Source organism: Engraulis encrasicolus, chromosome 14 (assembly GCF_034702125.1).
Source record: "Engraulis encrasicolus isolate BLACKSEA-1 chromosome 14, IST_EnEncr_1.0, whole genome shotgun sequence".
Lineage (NCBI taxonomy): Eukaryota > Metazoa > Chordata > Actinopteri > Clupeiformes > Engraulidae > Engraulis > Engraulis encrasicolus.
The window spans coordinates 3,177,643-3,202,180 of NC_085870.1; the positions used below are offsets into that span (position 1 = coordinate 3,177,643).

At 43.9% G+C, this 24,538-nt stretch overlaps 3 protein-coding genes across 3 annotated transcripts in view; 1 reads left to right on the forward strand and 2 right to left on the reverse strand.

The window, feature by feature from the left end:
- rbl1 (retinoblastoma-like 1 (p107)) overlaps positions 1 to 9,817 on the reverse strand; it is a 38,837-nt gene extending 29,020 nt beyond the window's left edge. Inside the window, exons 1-6 of the mRNA XM_063214793.1 lie at positions 9,567 to 9,817; positions 7,172 to 7,305; positions 3,891 to 4,091; positions 3,152 to 3,216; positions 2,182 to 2,310; positions 1,707 to 1,864 (exon numbers count right to left, since the gene is read on the reverse strand). Of these exons, the coding sequence (XP_063070863.1) occupies positions 1,707 to 1,864; positions 2,182 to 2,310; positions 3,152 to 3,216; positions 3,891 to 4,091; positions 7,172 to 7,305; positions 9,567 to 9,725 (846 nt within the window). The 5' untranslated portion in view covers positions 9,726 to 9,817. The remainder of the gene's footprint in view (positions 1 to 1,706; positions 1,865 to 2,181; positions 2,311 to 3,151; positions 3,217 to 3,890; positions 4,092 to 7,171; positions 7,306 to 9,566) is intronic.
- Positions 9,818 to 9,951: 134 nt separating this feature from the next.
- Positions 9,952 to 12,494, forward strand: gtf2b (general transcription factor IIB). The gene has a single exon (XM_063214794.1). It carries the CDS (start codon positions 10,510 to 10,512, stop codon positions 11,458 to 11,460), a length of 951 nt encoding a protein of 316 aa, XP_063070864.1. The 5' UTR covers positions 9,952 to 10,509; the 3' UTR covers positions 11,461 to 12,494.
- Positions 12,495 to 16,741: 4,247 nt separating this feature from the next.
- The window catches only part of chd6 (chromodomain helicase DNA binding protein 6), a 109,248-nt gene continuing 101,451 nt past the window's right edge, over positions 16,742 to 24,538 (reverse strand). The window contains exons 41-42 of the mRNA XM_063214795.1: positions 24,256 to 24,360; positions 16,742 to 23,619 (exon numbers count right to left, since the gene is read on the reverse strand). Of these exons, the coding sequence (XP_063070865.1) occupies positions 22,042 to 23,619; positions 24,256 to 24,360 (1,683 nt within the window). The 3' untranslated portion in view covers positions 16,742 to 22,041. The remainder of the gene's footprint in view (positions 23,620 to 24,255; positions 24,361 to 24,538) is intronic.

Here is a 24,538-nt window from a genome sequence, read left to right on the forward strand (position 1 = left end):
CTACCGTGGCTGATATGGTAGGGCACATGTTTACCACTTGGGCGACCCGGGTTCGATTCCCGGTCCGGGTCCTTTGCCGGTCCTTCCCCATCTCTCTCTCCCAGCTCACTTCCTGTCTCTCCTCCACTATCCTGTCTCACAAAAAACAATAAAGGCTGAAAAGCCCCCAAAAAATACTTTAAAAAAAAAAGAAGAGCCGCCATAAGGATCGACATGATGCCTCCAAACAAAGTAATACAACTACTTTTGTCTGGCACCAGAGTTATGTGCACACAGAACCTCTAAAAGCTGCAAGTGACATCTAGTATTTCAAAGACAAGGTTCCTGCACATGAAGTTAGCATGGACTTTTCTTCACTTCACTTCAGAAAATGAATTCACAACCAAAAGAGTACAAAAAGAAACTAGAGGATAGGACCCACTCTGCACCAAAAACGCTGAATTTAATCTTTTCTCTGACAGTGAAGGCTACCACAACTGTGACTGTGAATCCATTCTCCCTGGCATACAAACGCATAAAGATCACTTCCCTTCAAATGCATGGCACATCCCTATGTAATGCATGGCATTTAAAATCTGCTGAAAGCATTGCTATTACGCTTTGAGTCCTTTCCTGTGATAGACAGCGTGTCATGTTTGTCCTACTCCGGTGCTATTCTGCTCTGAAGGCTAAAACCCTGTGCTGACGCCTACAATGAAAACGCCTCTTCAGGCATCAAGGTTTGTTTACTCATAGCAACGGTTGCTATGGAGAGAAAAGTCATGGCTGTAATTAATAGGACTGCTCTAGACTAGAGTCTGCTTTGTTCAACCTCGTGACCTTTATAATTGCAGCTCACTGGGGCACAGGGTGTTCTAAGCGTTTTTTACTTTCAAATCCTGTACTTTCAAATTAGGCCTTTGTGGAGAAGTGTGAAACACACAGTCCAGATTTAGACAAAAACATTCAGGAAGAAATCAGATCCATAGACTGGCACTAATGTGAAATAGCATCTTTTGTGAAGACAGAAGGACAGCACACGCCGAGGTAAAAATCTGCTCTTTACTTGGTGCTTGTGCAAGCCAATATCCAACATCCCTGAGCTGAGGGCACTGAGAGACACAACACAAAGGCGTCTTAACCCTCTTCAGACTGGGCTTTGGGGGAGGGGGGGGCGCTCTTTTGACCCCCCCCCCCCCCTCATAACTCATGAACGGAATACTGTATGACTACGAAACTTGGGGGAGATGATCTTCATATGGACATCTATGAATGACATCATTTTTTGTGTAATTATCTGGTATTATGACATCATTATGACATCATTGTCTTATTATTCCCAAAATCTCGCCATAATGGATTTTCCAACAAATTTAGGTAATGCACTTACATTTTAATGATTTTATGCTTCAAACCACTTAAATGCTCACAAAGTTGTGTGATGCTAATGGAAATAACAAAAAAATATGAAAATATATGGCGTCATAGATATATGGTAAAGTGATTTTTGGTCACAAATACCTGTCAGAAAACCGCTGCCATGGCAACGGCAAAAATGATAAACCTAATCTTTCGGTACTTAACTGTAGCCAACTAAATGTTAGGAAAAGTCACAAAGTTTCGTGGTCATAGCTTAAGTCGTTAAGGAATTATACGACATCAAAGTTGGTGAGGGCACTCCCCCCCAGTCTGGATAGGGTTAAAAGGGTTTGAGAGGAGCTACTCACCTTCCTCTCGAAGAGGCGTTTGATGTAGGGCTTGAAGTAGTGCTCCTTGATGCCCTTGGCTTCCACCACCAGCCCGTCGTGAAGGTCACACAGTTTGTCAATCACGCACGGCGAGTCGCCTGAGGAGGCCATCACCTCCGGCCAATCAGCGGGCAGCCCTGTCGTCGCCACAGCAACCAGAACCAATACAAAACACGCGTCAGTATGAGACAAAGTGTGTTTTAGTCTTGAGTAGAATTGTGGCTAGTGCTTCTCTCAGGAGCAAATAGACACACACACAGGTCTATTGTCAGACACTGTTAGACTGTGTGTCTAAAAATAGCACCAAGTTTTTAGATGGAAACATTCTTGCTGCAATACTGTGGTATCCGCTTCAATTTAACAAAATGTCCTAGTTTAATTGCTGTGATTGCTGATAGGATCTTAAATACAGTATATTAAAAGATAGTTGGTGATACACAAGTTTTTGTCCCACCTCTGAAATGAGGGTTGATGAGGTCCTTCCTGTTGTTGCAGAGCATGGCATTGCCAAACACCAGGTCTAAGCAGCAGAGCAACAAGTGGTACGAGTTCACCAAGTCATCGCCGATCATTTGGAAATTACCTGACAGAGAAGAAAATGAGTGAAAAGTGGGGGAAATGGTTATTTATCTGCAACATTGTGCCCAAGATAGCTACTGGTGGAAGATCTTCAACGAGATTTCCACATGCAACACTACCCTTGACTTGTCAGTGCCTGATGACGCACAATGATCTTTTTTTCTTTCTTTCAGAGTTCCTGCTGATTCTAATGATGGCATGAGTTTGTTTACATTTACATTATTTAAAAACGTCTTTAACATGCTCCAAAGATCATCCCAAAAGTTATTGTTGAGTTGGATAGTGTCTGCTGTTGTAGCAAATCTTTTGGACAGGATCTCAGAAAGGGCTGAACAGAGAAATAAGATGTGTCATCCGTTCCTGACAAATCAAGGTTAGCACAGAGAGCATGTGACCGAGGCTTTATAAACTATTACAGCCCATATGCAAAGACCAGGGCGGTGGTCCAAGAAGCTGGGTCAGCACTTAACCAGGTTAAGTTAACCTTGACATAGTGGTAAATCATCTAATAGAAGGGCCTGGCTAAAAATGACACATGCAGATTATTCATTAGCTGGTTTAACATTTCCTGTATGTTAGTTTAGCCAGGTTTTTTAAAATACGTATTTTAGTCTTTTTAGACTTTATTATGAACAGGACAGTATGAGAGGTAAACAGCAAGCAAATTGGGAGAGAGAGACGGGGAGGAGTCGGCAAAGGACCCGGGCCGGGAATCGAACCCGGGTCAGCCGCATGGCAAGCGAGTGCCCTACCGGATGGCCACGGCAGGGCCTAGTTTGGCCAGGTTTTATCACTAAACCCTGTTCATGGTATACCCCCCAGTAGTGGCTGGCTACATAACTTACCCTTTGTGTACACAAACAATGTCCAGCAGAACTTGAAGACATCACTGATGTGGCAGGGAAGACGTCTGCAAAGAAAACAGAGGACATACACACAACTAAGCACAATGTCTCAAAGCCAAAACAAACGCAATCAGTGAGAGAACAAAAGTGTAACCCAGAGACATCACGTTGCTACACAGAAAAAACAACAACAAACATGTTGAGGCTGTGATGGGCCAGTTGTGGGCCAATTGTGTAGGTGTCAGTTTAACGTTAATCAGTGACACAGTATTGACTAAAAGCAGCTAATGAACTCTAGGTACACACCGTTCCTTTTAACTCAGTACACTCAGATATAACACAGTGTTAAAAGGCCTTTATATGCTAAATGGGGTGCTAATGTCTGCCATTTTCTACACAGCATTTCTGTTTTCATTTACTACTTTTTACTACTTTTTAATAACCCGCGGGTACCCTGTGAAAACAATGATGTTGGCTGACACGCATTTAGAGCTATCTATTGTGTTTTTAAAATGCTTAAGCAATGTTCTGCAACAGGTATTCACTATCTGTCGGTCAGATGAAGGTATGGGGCTTGAGGTGGAAAACATACATTTAAACTCTATTACATGAACACTGTGTCACAGGCCAACACCAACACAACACAAATGTAAACAAGTGTCCTCTACCCTAAAAGGTCTCTTGAATGGGCTGCTGCTGAGAAATGTCAGCTGATCGTTTGAGAAAGGTCAAAGGTCACCTGTGCTTCCTGCTCCTCGGCTGCCTGGGAGGTTCTCCCTGCGGGTCCTGAAACATGTCCATGAATATCGGTTCGAACTTGCGGAAGATCACCGTGGACACCTCGAAATTCCTCTCCAGGCGGCTGATGCGGTTCCGGAAGTCCTGGGACAGGCTGGACATATCTGACCATTTCTTCATCTTGCTGAAGAACTGAATTAAGCTGAGGTCAAAGAAAAAATATATATGTGCATGTTTAGTATTATGTTACAAAAATGTATATGACTTGAATTGAACATGCAAATGAGTGGTTGATGTGACGTGAAAAAAATCATGCAACATGGTGGATTTAGTTACAAAAATCTGTTTTTCCTCATGAGCATCAAATGAGGCAAAATACCGTTTTAACCACTTCATGAGGAGCCTCTATGAGCTCGTCACCAAAATTGCAATGACCTATGTCTTAACAGCAAACAATGAATAAGATTGCTGGTGACCCCACCTGCCCCAAAACGCTACCCCAGGCTATATCTGGTTCAGTCTGACTGTTCAATCTGAATTAATCTATTGCGCTTAAGCCTGTCACGATATACGATAAGTCAATAAATCGGACGATAACTTTTTACAAAAACGATCACTTTTCTGGCCCCGATAAGTAACGATAAGTTATTTGGGTGATGTTTTGTTTTCCCTCTCTCCCTTTCTCTACAATAGCCGTAAGACTACTTATGGGACGTTATAGGCCAACGCAGCGCAATGACGCTTAAATGTTGGTGTAATTTTAAGTTTCAGTGCAGTTCTGGTTGGAAAAAAAGTGCACTGATCCGGCTACTTGCGTCTTTGAAATAGAACGCTGGTGTTCCCGCGCGTCGCTTATAAGCCTCGACAAAGAATCAGCGCTAGAGACTAGGAGCGCAATAGGCCTATTCTTCCAGTCTCAGTCAGCGCATCTGCAACGTTCCTCAGAGAGGGGAATGAACAGCTCCAACACGGAGGCAAATGTTCATTTTGAAACATGCGCAGCAACCCAATATCCACGACGAAGAAGTGTTTGTGCAAGCATGAAATAGTGGTAACGTCTCGACAAACTTGCTCTGAGGCTGTTATTTTAAACCTCGCCGAGTTTCCACTATTATTTCAATGCGCCTCCTACCCCGACGTTCGTTGTCTGTTCTTTTTGTGATTTTCGCTATATTTCTTATTTATTTAGACCTAATAATATGAGTAGGCAGTCCGCAAGCAAATCATGAAGATAAGATTTGTGAATTTAAATCTGTCACACCAGGAGAATGTGAACGGTTGAGCGCGCTACAGGGGAAACAGAGGCATGGCGACTCATAACTCATAAGAATCAATGTATGGGCGTTCATAAAGGACTTTAAAGTGCGCAGAATTGCAACTTGTTCCAGTCGAGGGTATCGGAGAGAGATAGAGATAGAGATAGAGAGAGAGAGAGAGAGAGAGAGAGAGAGAGAGAGAGAGAGAGAGAGAGAGAGAGAGAGCTGCCTGCACCTGGAACTTGTGCATCTGTTCATGCTCTTTTGCTTTTTGCTGATGTTGAAATGCCTTTAACAGGGCTGATTTGGGTTTTGACTGACAATTAGCTAGTAACAACGTGCATTTGTTTGAAATAATCTGTCTAAGTAATAATTTGTGAATTAACAATACCCCACCAGTAGGTTATTTTACATCACACCATGGATAGGCCTATAAGCCATTCAGTGTGCTTGAGAAAGATAAATAACAGAAAATGTTAAAGAAAGACTATATAACTTACCCTAATAATAAATACAAAAAAGCCTATTTAGAGCCTATTGTGCTCCATGAGGATGTATTTAAAAACATATAAATATCCCCCGCCGTGATGCTTTAAAAATGTGAAGGGGTGTAGTCACATTTTTATTGCATTTTTGCGTCATTATATTGTTTGACACGTTTCTTCTTGGAGCAGGCGTCAATCTTAATTATTTAAACCTCTGAGTCTGCTGGCCCAAATGTTAAATTCAATGTTTCAAGAAGGAGGCCGCACCTTGCATAGCAGTGTTTTTTATTGCACATTATATTGTTTGAAAATGGCGAGAGAGACAATATTATCGATTATCGCAATAATTTCTTGTTATCGTTATCGTCTGGGAAAAATTGTTATCGTGACAGGCCTAATTGCGCTTAATAATAAAATACCAAAAAACGGGAAACGGGATGGCAAAGGCCTGCTGAAACCTGTGATTGTTTTTAAGTCTTCGCCGACTTTCCTTCAGGCCTAAAGTGGATTCAGGGTGTTGACTGTACACATGGCACTCCCTTCCTGGTCTGTACTGGTTGAAGAAACTTCACCAGAGCTCAGTCCACCAACACAAATGTGTAGGTCTCTGAGAAGAGTAACTAATGTCTATTAGTGTCTAGTAACTCATGTTTCAAACAGTAATAATTACAAGGCCAAGCTAACGAGCCACCAAAGCTAGTACTTCAAGCTGGTACACAACAGTGTCAAACTGCAGTGTAAAACTACAGTAGAGCTCGGTCAACCAAGACAAATGTATTCAGTTTCTGGGAAGAGTTGCTAAATGTCTAGTGTCTAGTAGTGTCTAGCGACTTGTGTTTCAAATGCAACAATATCCAACTCTTGAGTAGTAAATAGTAATAATTTATCCGATCACTCCGGGAACTCTCCATTTCTTTTCCATAGTAGAATATCATCCTATAGGCGTTACGCTAAGCAGTTGGGCATGTTGCTATGCACCACTACAGTAATAACAGAGTAATAAAACAGTAAGCTAAAGCCATATAACAACAACAAGCAGTCACTTTCTTTGGATATAAAAAGTGGCGTATGTACAGCAATAAGCTAGTCATTGTCATGGAATAAGCTCCTTCTAAAGAGTCCTTCAAGACCCCTTTCCTGCATTAGTTGACCAGGGCTTATTCCACAAGAATGGCTGCCTGTCAGAACATTACTCCTTATGGGACAACTCGAGCTGTGAGAGTGACCTGCCCTTGGCAAGGCCCTTATAGTTACCTACTGTGCCCATGTCACACTGCATTCTTATGTAAGCCTTTTACATATTCTGGGAGAATTAAGGATAGGCTTACATGGAGTTTATTTACAGTGTTCTGTCTGTTAAGGCAGATGTGACGTCACGTCAATGTGAAAAAAAGGGGGTTCTCCTTTAAAACGTAACACTGATACGGCCATTCTCTCACACACATCTCTCTCTCTCTCTCTCTCTCTCTCTCACACACACATCTCTCTCTCTCTCTCTCTCTCTCTCTCTCTCTCTCTCTCTCTCTCTCTCTCTAACTCACCTCAGCTTGGAGGACCTGAGGATTGTGGTCAGAGACACACAGTTGCCTTCCATGACGCCCCGGCCCACGGTGGGCGTAGAGCCTTTCCTGCACGCCGCATAGAGGGCACACGCCAGCCAGTGGACAACCTCGCCCTGCCAGGGGGAAGACAAATACTCATGAGTAAGTCAACGGCAACGCATTTAGATGTGTTCTAGCATCCCTATAAGAGGGTATGTCCATCCGTCGTTCTGTCCATCTGAAATGCATTCCTTAAAATGCATTTCCCTCCTGTTTCCACAAGGCGGCAGAGTGCATAGACGGACGCATCTTTGTCCGCATTTCGGACTTGTTTGCATTCAGATGGGTGGTAGATGTTTGATCTACTACATTACGCTGTTGTTGCTTTTTTTAGACCAACAGATGGAAGCAAACAAAACAGACACTGTGTTAAGATATAGAGAAAACATATACTTTGAAGGCCAAAATTAATATGAAAAACTCTAAATAACAAAAGTGTTTCCAAGATTGGATGTTTGATACAGTGCTACTGTACATGGGGTTAAAAGGATGTTCCAGTCATCAAGTGCCCACATGGTTAATTTGAGGCCTGAAGTAGAGGGTACCATAAGGTCATTTTGTCCAAAAGCTGTTTTTGAGTCCCTCCTCTTCCATCAATCATTAAATCTGAGTGCCCTATTTTTTTTGGAATACACTGTACAGTTCCCAAATATTATGGAAAATCAATTATAACTCCCAAAGCATACATAGTTTCCAAGATCTAGAACCCCAAAATGGCAAGACTCATCATCATGCTTTTCGCAAATTCAGCTTTTAAGGCTTAATATAGCCAAAAATAATCAAGGAATGCTATTTGTGAGTACATCATCTGGAAGACAGGGTCATATTGAGGGGCCATTGTGATTTTTAGGCCTGTATCTTCCTTCAAACTAAAACCAGAGGTGTGAAAATCTGCTTGTAAATGTTGTATGCAATTCACAGGCTTGAGAGGTGGGCATGGCACCCCAACTTTGGAGGGCCTCATCTCCGCAACCGTTAGACGTAGGGTGCTAATACTTGGTATTCTTTCAATTGACATCAAAAGGTACCTGTATGTGAGATATCGGGTAAATCGGAGAGGGTCATGTGGGGAAGGCGTGTGAATTGACATGGAATGACCCTAATGTAATATAATGGATTGAAAGCGTTTTCATGAGACAATCGTCTAAAACAAGCACACCGACATCAACAATAAATGGACACATATAGGCGTCAAACACCATGATTTAACACATTTCACTTCTCTGCAAAGTTTCAAACTGAAGGCCAGCACTAATAAGTGCAATAAGTGTTGACAAAGGAATAAATCTGCTACCAATGTATAGAAAACATTACTCCATGACATCTGCCAAAATAATACGCTTACTAGCCATGTTAAAATAATAGATACACACATTCTTTCTTATTGCTCTTAATATCAACACAACACTCAATATTTGATTGAAATATCAACACCCTGGTATTTCTGTCCCTTCGCTGAGGGCAGGGCTTTTCCATTCGCTGGTACCAAATAATGGCATAGCCTATCAAGAATACCAGCATGTGGAATGCAACTATCAATATTGTCACTAAAGTCAGACTTGTCTTCATAAGTGTTGGTGAGATGTCTTCAAAGGCGTGTTCAAGTGCACCAGGCCTATGTGACAGCCATTTTTAAAAGTCTAGAACTAGGCGACATACAACTCAACAAGGCACAACTTAGAAGGGTAGAAACCACTTTGAAATCTTGACATCTGACAATCATACCATCTCCAAAAGCAGCTAAACTACCTGTGCTTTCGAATGCTCACTTGACGCAGAAGCTGACACTTTCCGATAGCAAACAGGATTCTACTGCAGCAATGAGCTGTCGACTGCCTGCCAGCCCTTTAAATTATGAACCAGTAGCGAATATTAGGCTACCGAGTTTCCTGGCAAGATTACCAGCAAAACCAGTAGGCTACAACTAAACGAGAGTAGTGGCGTGATATAAACACAGCCCTTTTAGAAAAAAAAATGTGATATAAACTAATAATTACGAGGCCAAGCTACCTAGCCACCAAAGCTAGTAGTTCAAACGAACCATATGTCGCAACAGTGTCAAACTGCGACAGCTGATCGCATTTTGAATGCTACCCCTCACGAGCTATGGGGGCTAACGACAAGCCTTTGAAGTTAGATGGACATGTTGGGTCAGCTTGGTTGTTTGTTGCACAATCGCATTAACTGAGGCGCCCCTCACATTCGCAAACAATGCTACCAGATCAGTATTCTTAACCGACAACTGAAAGCTTTACCACCTTTATATATTCAACATAGCTACTGAGCTAAGAAAAATAAGCTAATTAGCTAGCAAACCGGACGAGCCGTAGCGTACCTCCAGCGTATATGTATTCCAAATCGCAGTGAAGTTTTGCATGGCTTCAGTTGCTGTTTCTTCGTCCATATTCAGCTCTTGACAAAGGGCTTCGAGGCTCTTCTTGACAGAACCATCATCTGCTTTCCCAGACTCGGAATCAGATTCATCTCCCCGCATTTTGAAGGGTTTTCGAGGAGGATGCACGCCACAAATGTAAATAAACAACACAGTCTCGAGACACCAGTTCCTTCCCCAAAAACCTCCGACTGCTATCCCACAATGCCCAAGGATCCACTGGCGCGAAAACTGTCTCATCAGAGCCAATCAGATTTGGAGGTTCCACGTGACAAAACAGCTGCGGCTGTATGTCAAGCCGACCACAAGGAGGCGCAATATCTTTTGTCTTTTTGTCCGACAAACACGTTTGGTTGCACCCGGAAGTGTTGTGATGGAAAGAAAGGAAAGGGGAAAGCGTCAACGTTGTTGTTTTACACTTCTGAAATGATACCGTGAAAGGATACAGAGGGACAGAATTTCGGTTATTACAAGAATGCCCATGCAAGTGACCGAAGAAAACCAACTCGGTGTGTGGTGGTGGACTCTGACCAGCTTTCCCAGATAGGATACAACTTCGATTTCAGTGCAAGTACTACGTGTAGTTCATAAATTAAGGTAGCTAGTGCTTAGCTGCTCCACATGTACCCTGTTAACCAAGCGGAATTCACGCCAGTTGGTGACACTGACACCACATCTTACAGAAACAAGGAGGGTCCTTGAATCGAGACATTACAAAGCAAACAAAAAGTAACGGTTCACACTCGCGACAGCTGGCAGTGGTTCACGCGACTAGCTACTAGCTCTAGTAACTGAAGACAACTTGTGCTGCCACAGGAAGTTGACCAAATCAAAGACTCTGAGCAACTGATCCTGTCTTGTACCTGTACAGAAGGAGGTAAGAGGAATGGCGTCGACTAGCCGTGTAGATTCACTGCCAAAAGTGCAATGCCCCAACCACCCAGACGCCCTTCTTGTGGAGGATTACAGGGCTGGGGATATGGTGTGCCCCGAGTGCGGCCTAGTTGTTGGCGACCGAGTAATTGACGTGGGTTCCGAGTGGAGAACATTCACAAATGAGAAGGCTACCAAGGACCCTTCCCGTGTGGGAGATGCTCAAAACACTCTCTTGAACGGGGGAGATCTCACTACAATGATCAGCAAGGGCACAGGAGCCGCCAGCTTTGACGAGATGGGCAACTCCAAGTACCAAAACAGGAGGACCATGAGCAGTTCAGACCGTGCCATGCTCAACGCCTTCAAAGAAATCTCAACCATGGCTGACAGGATCAACCTCCCAAGAAACATAGTGGACAGGACGAACAACCTGTTCAAGCAAGTGTATGAACAAAAGAGTCTGAAGGGCCGCAGCAACGATGCCATCGCCTCAGCCTGTCTGTACATCGCTTGCAGGCAAGAAGGGGTCCCCAGGACTTTCAAAGAAATCTGTGCCGTGTCCAGGATCTCCAAGAAGGAGATTGGACGCTGTTTCAAACTTATTCTGAAGGCCCTGGAGACCAGTGTGGACCTCATCACCACTGGAGACTTCATGTCTCGCTTCTGCTCCAACCTGGGCCTCCCCAAGCAGGTCCAGATGGCTGCCACGTTCATCGCCCGCAAGGCCGTGGAGCTGGACCTGGTTCCCGGTCGCAGTCCCATCTCTGTGGCCGCCGCTGCCATCTACATGGCCTCTCAGGCCTCTGCCGAGAAGAAGACCCAGAAGGAGATTGGGGACATTGCAGGTGTGGCCGATGTGACTATTCGACAGTCCTACCGCCTCATCTACCCGAGAGCCGCAGACCTCTTCCCACCAGATTTCAAATTCGATACCCCTGTGGACAAGCTACCTCAGCTTTGAACATTTCTGATTTTTTGTTTTTGTTTTTTTGGGCCCCCTTCCTTGTGTTCTTGGGTTTTTTTCATAACCACCAATTTACATTAGTAACATTTCTAATAACATTTCTAGGCAAATATAAGTCTTGTAGGCAACCTGTTGAAAAAGGAAACGCATTCCAAAGTTGTAATCTAGAATTGCTTAGTGTACTTAAGTTTAGTTCATAAACAGCATTTGTGTGTGTGTGTCTGTCTGTGTGATTTCTGAGGCTCTTTTCAGCCGGGCAAGATGTTTGTGGTACCTCTCTCTTTGGTCTTTAAACTGACCTGTCAGAAATGCATCTCAGATTTGATGCCACTGATTCGGTTCTGAAGATATCTCGTCCCAGCATAATCTTAAATATAGTGGCGGAGACCTTTTTTTTTTTTTAACTGTGGAAGTTTAAAAAACAAGCATTGCTGGCTGTGTGTGGGCAGAATTTGCCTGATAATATTTGCCCCCCGCTTGTATACCTGAACTACCAGGGTAGTATTCCAAGAGCCTGGCTCAGTAAACCAGGTTAAGGTAACCTTGAGGTTGTGGTAAATCACCTGGAGTCCTCATTTTCTTAACGAAATGATACATGCAGGTACATCTATTAGCATGTTTGTTTACCACTCCCTGTAGGTTAACTTAGCCTGGCGTGACCCTTCTGAAACACTGAAACTGCCTCTGACCAGCGACTAGTAAATGCAAGAAACTGTGATAACGGGGAGCCATGTACATGTCTGCCTGCTGTAGGCATAGGCACTTGGAGACGAGAGCCATGGCTGTTTCTAACAGAGGCTTTTTGAAGACGTCGGTCAGTCCCATGTTTTCGCTGCAGTGGTCACTGCTTTAGGATTTCACCTGCTAATCTGAACCATGTGTGTTGGTTTATGATATGGTCTTGAAGGCACCTAGTCATAGCCTTGCATCTTGCTAATTCTTTTGGTTAAAGGTTAAAGGTTGCCCGCTAAGGGAGGTATCTGTTTGCTGCCTTGTTAATAAAATATCGAATTGAGCACCTTCAAAACAAACTCTTGGTCATCATTGCTTTTGTTTCATGATTCTGAAGTGACAGCAGTGTATTTGTCATCTGGTGAGAAGTGTAATGCTACTTACCATTAGACCAGGGGTGTCAAACTCAAATGGACAGAGGGTCAAAATCAAAATCTGGAGGGAAGTCAAGAGCCAAACTCAATGTTTATTTACAAAAACAGACTAAAATTGTATTTTGTAAAATTTCACAGATTCAGATTCCCATCATAGTTCTTATGTGCCTGCACATATTGTGTTGTATTTGAGTGTGAGCTGTTTCACTGGCCTGGGCCCACTCATATTCCTGTGATACACAATTTTTCATGTTCAAGTTTTAATACGCTATACATTTATGGTGTATGTGGGCCACCTGTAATACTTATTTGAAATGATCTCGAGGGCCAAATAAAATGACTACGGGACAGATTTTTCCCCCAGTACAGACCTGAGTTTGACATCCCTGATTTAGGCAGTGATGGGCAACCTAGATTCAGAAGATATAACCAGAGAGAGTAGATAAGAGAGAGGTTCCGCTGGCCCATTGTTTCCGGGTTCTACTGTCACAAGGGAAAGGGGGGGAAATCCCCCTTTAGGCAGACCTAAGGACTGTTCTATTCATTCTTGGAGCATTATGACACGCCCCTTTAGGCAGACCGGAACCTGGTCACGTTAGGTGCCCATAGAAACCTATTATGTTGGCATATTTCTATATACCGGTACCAGAGACGATCTATATGCAGAATTAGGATTAGAATAGAGAATCTATTATTAGAACTATATGATTAGAATAGAGAATCTTTGCCGGTACTTAAAGAATCTCTGATATAACCCAGTGCCACATACGCCATAATGGCTGCTTTTACCTGTCCTCCATTTAGAGCAGGAGTGGGGAACCTGTGTCTCGAGGGCCCCCGATGTAATATGTAATATGCCCCCGTTTTAATGTTATGCAGCTTAACATGAAATATGAGATATTTTGACATGGAAAATACATTTGCAATACAATCCAGTTATATTCAGGGGACCTAGAGAGGGGGGATCTGTTTAAAGGTGGCTGCCTTCAATATAGGCCTAAAGAGCAGGGGGAAATCCTGGTTTTTGTTCATAGTATGGCCCTCGGAGGACTTTAATGGCCCTCGGATGAATTTGAAGTGGCCCTTTGCATGAAAAAGGTTTCCCACCCCCCTGATTTAGGGCATTTGAACTGGCAAAACAGGCAATTGGAATTGTAGCTCCTGAATCCAGTGTGCTCATCACTACATTTAGGTTTGTAGCATTCCAAGTCTGCAGCACAAGTCACAACTACTTTTACATTAATACGGTAATTGAATTCTCAAGGTCTTTAGAGCAGTTCATATCTTTATATTCTCTCTGGTAAAAACTGCTTAGTAATAGCGGATAACTCTGATGAGTGCCATGAACATCCATGGAGTAGTCTAATAGAATGTAGCCTAGTTTTTGAATTGAATTGAATTGAATATTGCCAACAAATGTGGAAACTTGTCTTCAGTTTCACCATGTGTACACAAGACATATAAGACAGGTGGGATATCTAGAGACATTAAATAATTAAGATAAAGACACTCCATTTCATGTTAAAGTCAGGAATACCAGGCCTACTCTTAAATAAATAAATATGAGACTCAATAAAGAAACATATTAATGTGTACAATTGTAAAATAATGATAATAAAGAAATACTACTCTACCTAAATAAATGATTAAATAATGAAAATACCATTTTAAAATAGAATAAAAGAAGTTTATGAATTAGCTGATGATACAGATCCCACTTTGTTTCACATTGACTGCATTTGGGAAAAAATATTTCTGGTAAACACAGTGTCGGCGCTATGGGGGGGCATTTGTAGGCAGTGCCCCCCCTAGTAGCCACTGGTGCCCCAGCACCCAACACAGGACAAAAAAATATATAAAACACCTTTAAAACCATTGCATTATGACTGTTCAATTTTAATATCCTTCACTGCTGTGAATTGGCTTGTTGTATTTTTACGGCCTATAAAAGTACAGTATAATCCTGGACACATATCGCGTCTGCGCTGAATGTGGTGTCCACCTTGCACTAAACTGTCTTGCTTACAGACATATTGGTGTATTGGTAGGGAGGAGGAAGTGTTTTCCACAGTAGTAGCGCGATCAGCCTATGCAGTAGGTAGAACTAAACGTGACTGCCACCAGTTCTATGTGGTGAACTTGACTCAAACTTGGTAAATGGCAGTGCCCCCCTGTTGTTTACCTACGCCCCCCCAAGAGATGTGCGCTGGAGCCCACTCTGGTAAACATTTCTAATGGAATTTGGTACTCTGAATCGTCTCCCTGTCGGGGCTCAAATTCACAATGCAGAGGGTGTGAGGGGTCACTGATAATGCCCAGTGCCCTCCTGATATTAGGCTCGTTCGTGACGACGCAGTAAGATTTTTGCTTGGCAGTGGGCATGCACACTTTCCCAGTTTGATCGAACTGGGAAAGTGTGCATGCCCACTGCCAAGCAAAAATCTTACTGCTTCGTCACTAACGAGCCTAGCCTATTATCATGGTACATGATCTCCAGGCTTATCTGTGGCTTTCCTAAGCTTTTTGCAGTGGTGTAGTTTATTCTTTTGTTGTGGGTATACTGTATATTTGAGCATGTTTTGAGGTGGATATACTGTATATATTTGTGCTATTCTACATAATGGATCAATCAATTTTAAGTGGGTATACTGAAATCCCTGCAATTGGATATACTGCGTATACCTGCGTTCTACGTAGACTACACCACTGGTTTTTGTTTCTTGATTTTTGTGGGTATCTTTATTACTCTGCTCAATTTGTTTCTCCCCTGCATGTTTAAATTGCCATACCACATACTCATATTAAATGATAAACACTTTCCACTAGGCTCTTGTTTACAGTTTCAACGATGGTGCTGTTAACGCCAAAACTGTTGAGCTTGCGCAGTAGGTAGGCTTTCAGGATACAGTGAGAAATGGATAATGTGGTCATGCAAATCAGTGGAGTTTGGAAACTTACTTAGATATTTATCTTCTCATTTTACGTAATTGTTTGGCTGCAGTCCAATGTAGGAATCTGGATCTTGATGTGAGCCTACCCTGAAAGACCATGTGCATGTGTTTTTTCCTGATAAAACTAGAATTTCCTGATTTTGCAACCTGTAAATGCATATATATAGTTCTTTTCCAAAACACTATATCCACCATTTTTGACTTTTGCATTTTAATATTGTAATTTACTGCTAAGAAGTCCTATCATCTATGTGTGAATTCTTGCCATTAAAATGTTTGGAGAACATACTTTTTAAACCTCTATAAAGTGCATTTTACAATGCAATTCAATTGAATGCCCAATACAAAAATGTCAATTTCCCAACATTCTATAACATGGATATATCTCATTTTGGAAAGGAGCTCTTCATTATATAAAACCCACCGTCACCAGAGACATTACTGTGTGGTAACAAAAACACAATGTGTTTTCACATTTCTTGGCTTTTGTTAATTATAGCCCTGGCCTTCAACATGTACTTAGTTCCCTCTTTGTGTATTTTACCAGTCTCCCTCAACAGTTACAGTAGCTACTTTTTCATGATTATTCAACCAGTGGCCCATGGGCCCAGGAACTGATTTAGAATTGAATGCACTTCAATAGTGTGTGCTTAAAATCAATGTATTGTACTTCAATTGATTATTTTTATTTATTTATTTTTTTACATAGAACCCAAAAGCCCATTGAAGTCTCCTTACAACTCTTGTTGAATAGCACTGCTCTCGTGTATCTTCTGTGGATGAATTGGACCAGTGGTTCCCAACCTTTTACTCCAGGAACCCATGTTTTTACTATTGTAAGCTTTGGTGACCTAACCACGCAAGCTCCCGCACGAGAGGGAGTAACGGGATACCCTCTGTTTCCTGCGAAAACTCATTTTAGTTATTTTATTCCTCAATTTGTCTTTGGTCAAATATAGAATAAATGTTTAATGTAGCACTTACATTTTGATGCTTCTATGTATATATTAGTTAAATGCTTTGCCATTTATTCAACATGGGCTATACATACTTAAAAGGAAACCCCTTAAATTCAAAAGGGCTCCGCGACCCACTGTGGATCTTTGGCGACCCATAAGCTGGGTCCCGACCCATAGGTTGGGAACCACTGAATTGGACAATAGTATCCCCCCCACTACACCCATCTCAATTAGAAAGATACACACATACACGACACACACCTTAAAGTTGAAAGTCATCTTTTATTGCACAATAAAAGATCACATACCATGTTTTGAATGATGGGATTGGTCCACATGGGAATACAGGAGCTAGTTCAATAAAAAATAAAAAATAAAAACAAAACCCCACGTCTCTCATGTTGCTGTTTTCAGAAAACATTTTTTTTTCTGTTCTTTTTTTTCCCCCCAATAGCATATGCTCCCATAATACAGTGCACTTGGTTTGCTGAAACTAAGAGCGAACAGTACATCCACTTAGTGAACACTGGCCTTTCAGTTACCGAATGAGCTGCAGACTATAGCCTACTGTCCTAAACGCAAGCAGCTGAGGAACAGAAACTGTTAAGCATGCATACAGACACCCAATCTGAGCGTTATGCCGTCCGTTATGTCATGTGCGGTGCGGTGCGGTGCGGTGCGAGTCGAGTGTTGTTAGGAGTGGTTGCTATGGCCAATACCAGCCTGTCCAAGCATGCAAGGACAAACACAGCAGAACACCTAGTACGTAAGAGCCCTGTTTCTCTCCCACGGCGTGCAAATATCTCAGAATAATTGTAGCTCAGCAATTGTTTTCTTTTCTTTTCTTTTTTTTTGCGAGACAACCTCAACAAACAACTGCCTCGGAGTGTTAAAAATGGGGCCTCATGATGCCAAGGTGTTCCAATTCTTGAATTCTCTGAACCAGACACTGTTGCACAAACAAAGTGCGTTTAAAAAACACAGAATAATGGGCTTCTCCCAAACAAAAAGAGAACACCAGTTGCTTCATTGAGAGTACAGTCCAACAGTATTGGGACTATCAGGTGTAACACGGCAACGTTTTGGATCACAACATTTACAGCTCCTAAAAACTTCCTCTGAATTATCATCTTCGAATTTATTCCATGAAGAAGACTTTAGTGTACCAGATTCATTGATTTTGCTTTGCCCATAAATGCCTTGGACCCAAAACTCCACATTTGAATGTAGATTTCAGATTTTACAAATGCTATTCAATAGACAGAAGTATATCTGAATAGAACGTTGCCCGAAGAGTCTTGGGCAAAACTTTGAGAACAGACATTTATAAAGTTACAGCCAGTAATGTTCATAGAGTATCAACACTACTCTGAGGCATGTGTCGTGTGCGTGTATGTGTGTGTTTTTTCTTCCAGCAAATCTGAAACTACCTCTGCTTCAGTTGAGGGCATACCAACAAAAGAAACGTCATCATAAACATTCACTGCGGGGGGCAACAACAGTACTGTACTGCACATGATGAGAGCAAAATCTTTAAAAATCAGCAACCGTTATGCATACAGTAAGTTTGAATACAGGTAGATAAAATAAAATAATAATAAACAAAAATCTGTGGTGTAAAATAAATATATGGGGAAAAAAACCCAAACCAACAAAAGAAGCTTTTGAATATCAGTCTTGCCTTCCAATATATGGAGCAGTTGTGGAGGAGGAGTGAGTTTAACAACATGGATGGTTGACATGATGACCATTTTGAAAACGATACTTCCATACTGCACTTTTTTATTTTATTTTAGCTGAGCCATGTCTGAATCTAAATACAAGGGCTTTTTCATATCAAGAATGCATGAAAGGTAAAACAAGATGTCCTTCTGACAGACTAATACTTGCCCGCATCTCCATGTGGTAAATCTGTTTTGTTTTTTTGGGGGGGATGTGAATTCTCTGAAGACCCTAAAAACTGGGCATCAAAAAAATCTTTTTTGTTTTTGTTTTTCTGCAACAGGGCATTTTGTGATCAAGCTTTTAAGACCCTTTGGACTCACCATCTAATCAACAGGTTTCTGAACAGCCCCTTTGTTCTCTATAGTCGCGACTCATATATGGCATCTGAAATACAACAGAAGGCCCCCTTAGTGACATCATGTGAACAAAAAAAACTATCAAAAAAACAAACTCGAATTTACTCCAACATGATCAAATGAAACCGTTCACAAGTTAAAACACCCATACAATGACAACAATCTGATCACAGGCTTGAACAGAGACGTCGATTAACATCAGGAATCATGTTAAAACGTTGTGACGACTGATGATGATGATTGGTATCCATGACTACCCTACAGTACATACATCATAAGTGACATGATCATCACATCCACATAACAAATATGGGCCAGGACCTCTCACGGGAACCAAGAGGACGACTCACCAGTCCCTCATGTCCAACCTTGTTATTACAATTGTGCTTTTGATTATGGTGATTTTTCTGAATGGTAGTTTTTTTTTCCGGCTCTTCTCTACAATACCATGGGAAAGAGATACTTGTAAGTAACATATTCGTCTCAGAGTGAGTTTAAAATAAGGCCAGGAGTATAATACGTCATTTAAAAATGAGAATTGGGAGAGTTGCAGGCTGTTCAGAGGCACGTTCCGTTCTCATAAGAAGCCCACTTAACGATCAATAGGGTATGATTGGCCACGGAGGCTTTCTGTTTCAAACCATCAAGCCGTACACAAAATACTTTGATATATACTTTCCAACATGTAGATGTAACAAACATCCATATATAAAAAACACTAACTAAATAAGGCATTGTATATTTAACATAACTGACATAAGATACATGAAATGGTGCCACATTTGGTGAAATTTTGGCAAAGAAAAAGATTTATATATATATATACTATATATATATTTAAGAAAAAAAAATCTAACTGAAAAAAAACAAACAAACTTAAAACCAAAAATAAATTATGGAGTCACGAGATGTGACAAGGCAACAATAATGCTTGAAGAATGAAGGTGACTTAAGGTGAGACAAAGATATAATTACATGTCTAACAACAAAATGTCCATGATGATGGGCCATGTCTTGTGCAAGCGTGCGCATGCATCCACACAAACACTCACCGAAAGAAAAAACAAAGAGAACCAACAAGATGAGAGACCAGACCGCCAGACGGACAGACAAGAGTACAGGAATACACTTACAGGTAAACATTCACCAAAAAAGACTGTGCAAAAAAAACAGAAAGAACGTGAACTCAAGAAGTAATTCGGCCGAAAAAGCCTAGTCTAAAAAGTACACCCAAAAAAAGAGACCCTGTTGTGAAATTCTGGCAAGGAAAAAAAAAACAAAAAACTACCTTTGTAACCATCTACAATGTACAGTTATGTGAAATACAGGAAACACTGGTACAGAGTTTGCCATTTTCCCCAGCTTGGTGCAAAACAGTGGAGATGAGGGGGGGGAAAGACAACTGAATATGTGGTGTGCTTTGTAAACAAAAGTAACAGCAATATACAGCGAAAGAAAGAAAAAAAAACAGATTTACATTTTCATTTCAGAAGTCTTAGCATGACCTATTCTACAAGGATCTGAAAATGAATCTGAGGGGGGAACGCCAGACCAGAGCCTTTCTACTGCGATTGAGTAGGAAGTGTAGGCCAGTGGTTCCCAACCTATGGGTCGGGACCCAACCTATGGGTCCCTGGAGAAAAAGGTTGGGAACCACTGGTGTAGGCCTTCCCCACTGGTAAGTTTTCTTTTCTCTCACGCTGGCCTGAGGTCCTGCCAGGCCTCTCTGCTCTTGTCGTCACATTGGGGCAAACGGGTGGGGATGGATGGACCGCTTTAATTGTGTTGCTGTTTTGTTATGTGTCTTTTTATTTTTCCACATTTGTTTTCTAAATGAGTGCTTCCTCATGCCCCACTCTGACCTCCACCAATATCTATGGTCTCTATCATTCTTTCTCTTCCTTTCTCTATCCCTCTCTCTCTCTCTCTCTCTCTCTCTACCTGAAGTTCTGTCATGGCACAATGGATCTGGTTCTGGATCCATCTTATCTGTCGGTGACATTCATTCACAATCACCTGCCCGGTTGGGTGACTGAGGATAAAAAGATAAAAATCCGAGTCTTTTTTGACTTGCTAATGATCTGTATTTCTATTAGCTATTCAAAGAGTTCAATCAGGATTGTTCTTTGCCTTTGATTTTAAACACACAACTACTGGTAATCAAGTATTCTGCTGTATCCCATAGTACAGTATGTAGTAGAATCTGTAATACCTCTAATCTCTGGGTATAGGCATTCATAAAATGTTGGCTCTTTTTTAATATACCGTTAAAACATATAGTACTGTTACATAGCAGCTGCATGATTAAAATTAGGTCGGACAGCAAAAAAAAAAGGTCTCCAGTCCGCTAAAGGCTACTAACATTGCACAAAGAGGACTCTTTTCATCTTAATGTGTCCTTGTGTGCAAGACAAGACCCGTCCGTCACAGAGAAGAGACGAGGATGGCCAGTGAGTGGAGATTTATTTTTGACCCTGTAACACCATCGACACGTAACGCCATCCTTCATCACCGCAACCTCTCTGGTCCCTTTAAGACAACACTCCAGTGCCTCACCATGTCACGCTCTGGGGGTATACTGTGGCGCAGTGCACCCATACCGTATGTATGGCCTATTTGGGGACCCATGGGGACCCAGGTTCGAATCCGGCCTTGGTAATTTCCCAACCCTACCCCATATCTGTCTCCAGCTCGTCTCCCGTCTCCTCTCAAACTATCCTATCCAATAAAGACCCAAAGAAAAAATCTTTTCATGTTCTGCACTCTACTGCATGTCGAATGCTATCGGCAGGGGTTGGCCTCTCCTCGCCTCGCCTCCTCCACAGCCTTATGGAGATGCAGTCCACATGGATCGATCGCACCACAATGACTTCATTGGCCCTCTGCGATCCGATCGTACGCCTCTCTTCTACTCTCTTTCTCTCTCTCTCTCTCTCTCTCTCTCTCTCTCTGCTCTCCATCTCCCACATTACAGCTCCCAATAGACTCAGTGGCCCCCAGGCAGGCAGGCAGGCAGGCACTGCACCGTAATCGTAATAGCGCAATATCGCCGCTCGCTGCTGCTGTCACTGTTGCCATGGACATGATGAGAATGACTGCTTGCGGTTCAGCTGCGTAACTCGCTGCCAAGATAGCTGTGCGCGCTTGCATGCAGAAGAAGAGTCCATCGTTTACCGGATTTGCTTTTTTTCTCTTTCCCATGGAGCGGGGGGTGGAGGAGTGGAGTGGGCTGAAGTGGAGTGGAGTGGGGGGTATAGGGGAGTGTGTGTTTGTGTATTTGTGTTTTTCTTTTTCTTTTTTCCAGAGAGCACATTACGTTCAGTACGGACAAGAGTTTTTTCTATAAACATTAATATGTGGATAACTTAAAAGTCTTTACATGGAAACCGATGGACACATCACTAAGTGAACTCCATTGCACAGTTGAGAGGGGACAAAGAAACGTTCGCCACAGGTGATGCCGGTGGCAGTTTTTTTTTTCTCACTGCGAGCCACCCTCACCCCCCTCCTCCCCCTCCTCCCTTATGAGCCCTCCACACTCCTCCCGTACGTCGCTCTCGGGGGGCAGTTTGTCGTCTTTCCCTTCCTCCTCCTCCTCCACCTCCTTCATCTGTTGCTGTGCAGCAAGCTCCCTTTCTGTCACCTGTCCCTGCTCCTCCTCCTCTCTGCTCACCACCACCATGTTCCCTCCCGGTGGGAGCTGCTCGATGCCAGGGGTCTCTCGACCGCCATTGTCCTGACCCTTGCTGCCATGTGAGTCTGATGGCTCCTGGCTCTGCAGGGGGGGTGCGCCCCTCCTCCTGCCCTCCTCCTCCTCTAAGGGGACGACGCTGTTGCTGTTCACCATCGCCCCTGTTTGTCCGACTTCCAGCGGCCTTGTCTGCAGTGTCACCGGAGAAACACTTACAGGTACATCGGCAGGCCCTCTGGCGAGCAGGCTACCACTACTGCTGCTGTTATCCACGTGAGGGCTCCCTGCCCTCCCAGCATGCACTGCACTCCCATCCACTACCACTCCCTCCTCCCGCACCTTCTTCCTCTTCCTCTTGGGGCTGCCCGAGCTGTCTGCCGCCGTGGCAGAGGCAGGAGAGGGGGAGGGGGAGGGGGGCATGCCGGGCAGCGCCATGATGCTGCCGTGCGGCAGGAACATGTGGGGGTACAGCAGGCCGTGCGACATGCCGGGGATCAGGAAGGGGTTAAAGGTCAGGTGGCTGCCCGCGCTGCTAATGCTGGCCGTGCTGCTGCTCACTGCCGCCGCGGCGCTCGTCATCACGTGACCTCCCATCGTCACGACCACGCCACCGCCACCACTCCCGGACTTCCCTGTCGATGTCGATGTCGCCGGCGCTCCTCGTTCGTCCGCCTTGCGCTGCTTCTCGCCACCGGCGGCGGATGAAGACGCGTTGGTGGTGGAGGAGGAGTCGGCGGGTGCAGGGCTGGGCCCGCCACCTGTCGCGGGGCTCGGGGTGGTGGAGGAGGAGGAGGTGACGACTGTGGACGAGGAGGAGGAGGAGGAGGAAGAAAAGGAGGACTGGATGATGGAGGTAGGGGTTGGAGAAGAGGCAGAGGCCGAGGCGGAGGGAGAGGAGGAGGAGGACGGGGGATGATGTGGCGGAGGAGGAGGATGCGGAGGATGAGGATGCGGCCCGCTGCTCATCAGGCCGCTCACGCTGAACATGGGCGGCTGCACCGCCGCCATGCCGTGGAGCATCATGGGTAGCATGCTGATGCCGTTGTTCTTGCCGTCGTCGCCCGGCCCGCCCCCAGCGGCGCCCGCGGGCACCGCCGCGAAGCCGTGCGGGAAGCCCATGAGGCCGGCGAGCGGGATGCCCGACACGCTGCGCTGGCCCTGCTGCAGGCTCACCAGGTCCATGCTGCCGATCAGGCCGCCGTTCATGAACAGGGCGCCCATGCCGGCGGGCGTGTCGGGCGGGAGGAGGGGGAGGGGCCCCGCTTTCAGCATCTCGCTGCGGGGACGTCGGCCTCTGCGGCGGGGCCCCGGGTCGCGGCTGACGGGCTCCGTCAGGATACGGGCAAACTTGCCTTCCGGAAGGAAACCCTGGGGGAAAAGAAGAGGAGAGAGGCGGGAGAGGGAAGAGGTCGCCGTTACTTATAGGGTAGTTATACGGTAGGGCAGGGTTTCCCAAACTGGGGTGCGTGCACCCCTGGGGGTGCGCGGCCTGCCACAAGGGGGTGCGCAAGCTGAATTGAGAAATGGCGAATACGTGTGTTTTTATACATACATTAATGAAAATTAAGTCGTTTTTTATTTAATGGTGCATTGTATGCTTGAAGAAACATGAAGTCTATTGGAAATGATGATTTCCTAAATGACTCTGCATAATGTGCAATGACTTGTGCACTGAAGCTATATTTGAGTGGCCATAAGTACACCAAAACATTCGCTTAGGGGGTGTGCGAACCACATTGAAATGTACAAGGGGTACAAGGAAAAAAGTTTGGGAACCACTGCTTAGGGTATAACTCAATATCTAACCTCTAGTCCAGTGGTTCCCAACCTTTTTCTTCAGGGACCCATGTTATTTCCCCTTGTCTAGTCACCTTGACAAAACACATTTGCTAAATGCTGACATCAATAATGTACTGCAATGTCTAATGCAATGTATTGTGCTCTTTATCTCAAGAAAAAGGCCAAGGGCATTTAAAAAAAAAAAACATACACAAACACACTCACCGAATGCTTGACCACTTCGGCCCAGTCAGGTGCCACGCAGTACTCCAAGTTGGCGTCCAGCCATCGAGACAGCTCCTTTATGGCCGGGGCCATCGCACCACCCAGCTTCAACACAACACAACACAAGACAAGAGACAACACACCACCGTCACTCACCACTACAGCTAGACGGGACAGCACTCTGTTCAGGGTCATTATTATATTGCATCATGACAGAGACTTAATACATAGAGCAGTCAGCTAACCAGGTCCACAGCCAGGGTTGCCAGATGAGGCTGATGAT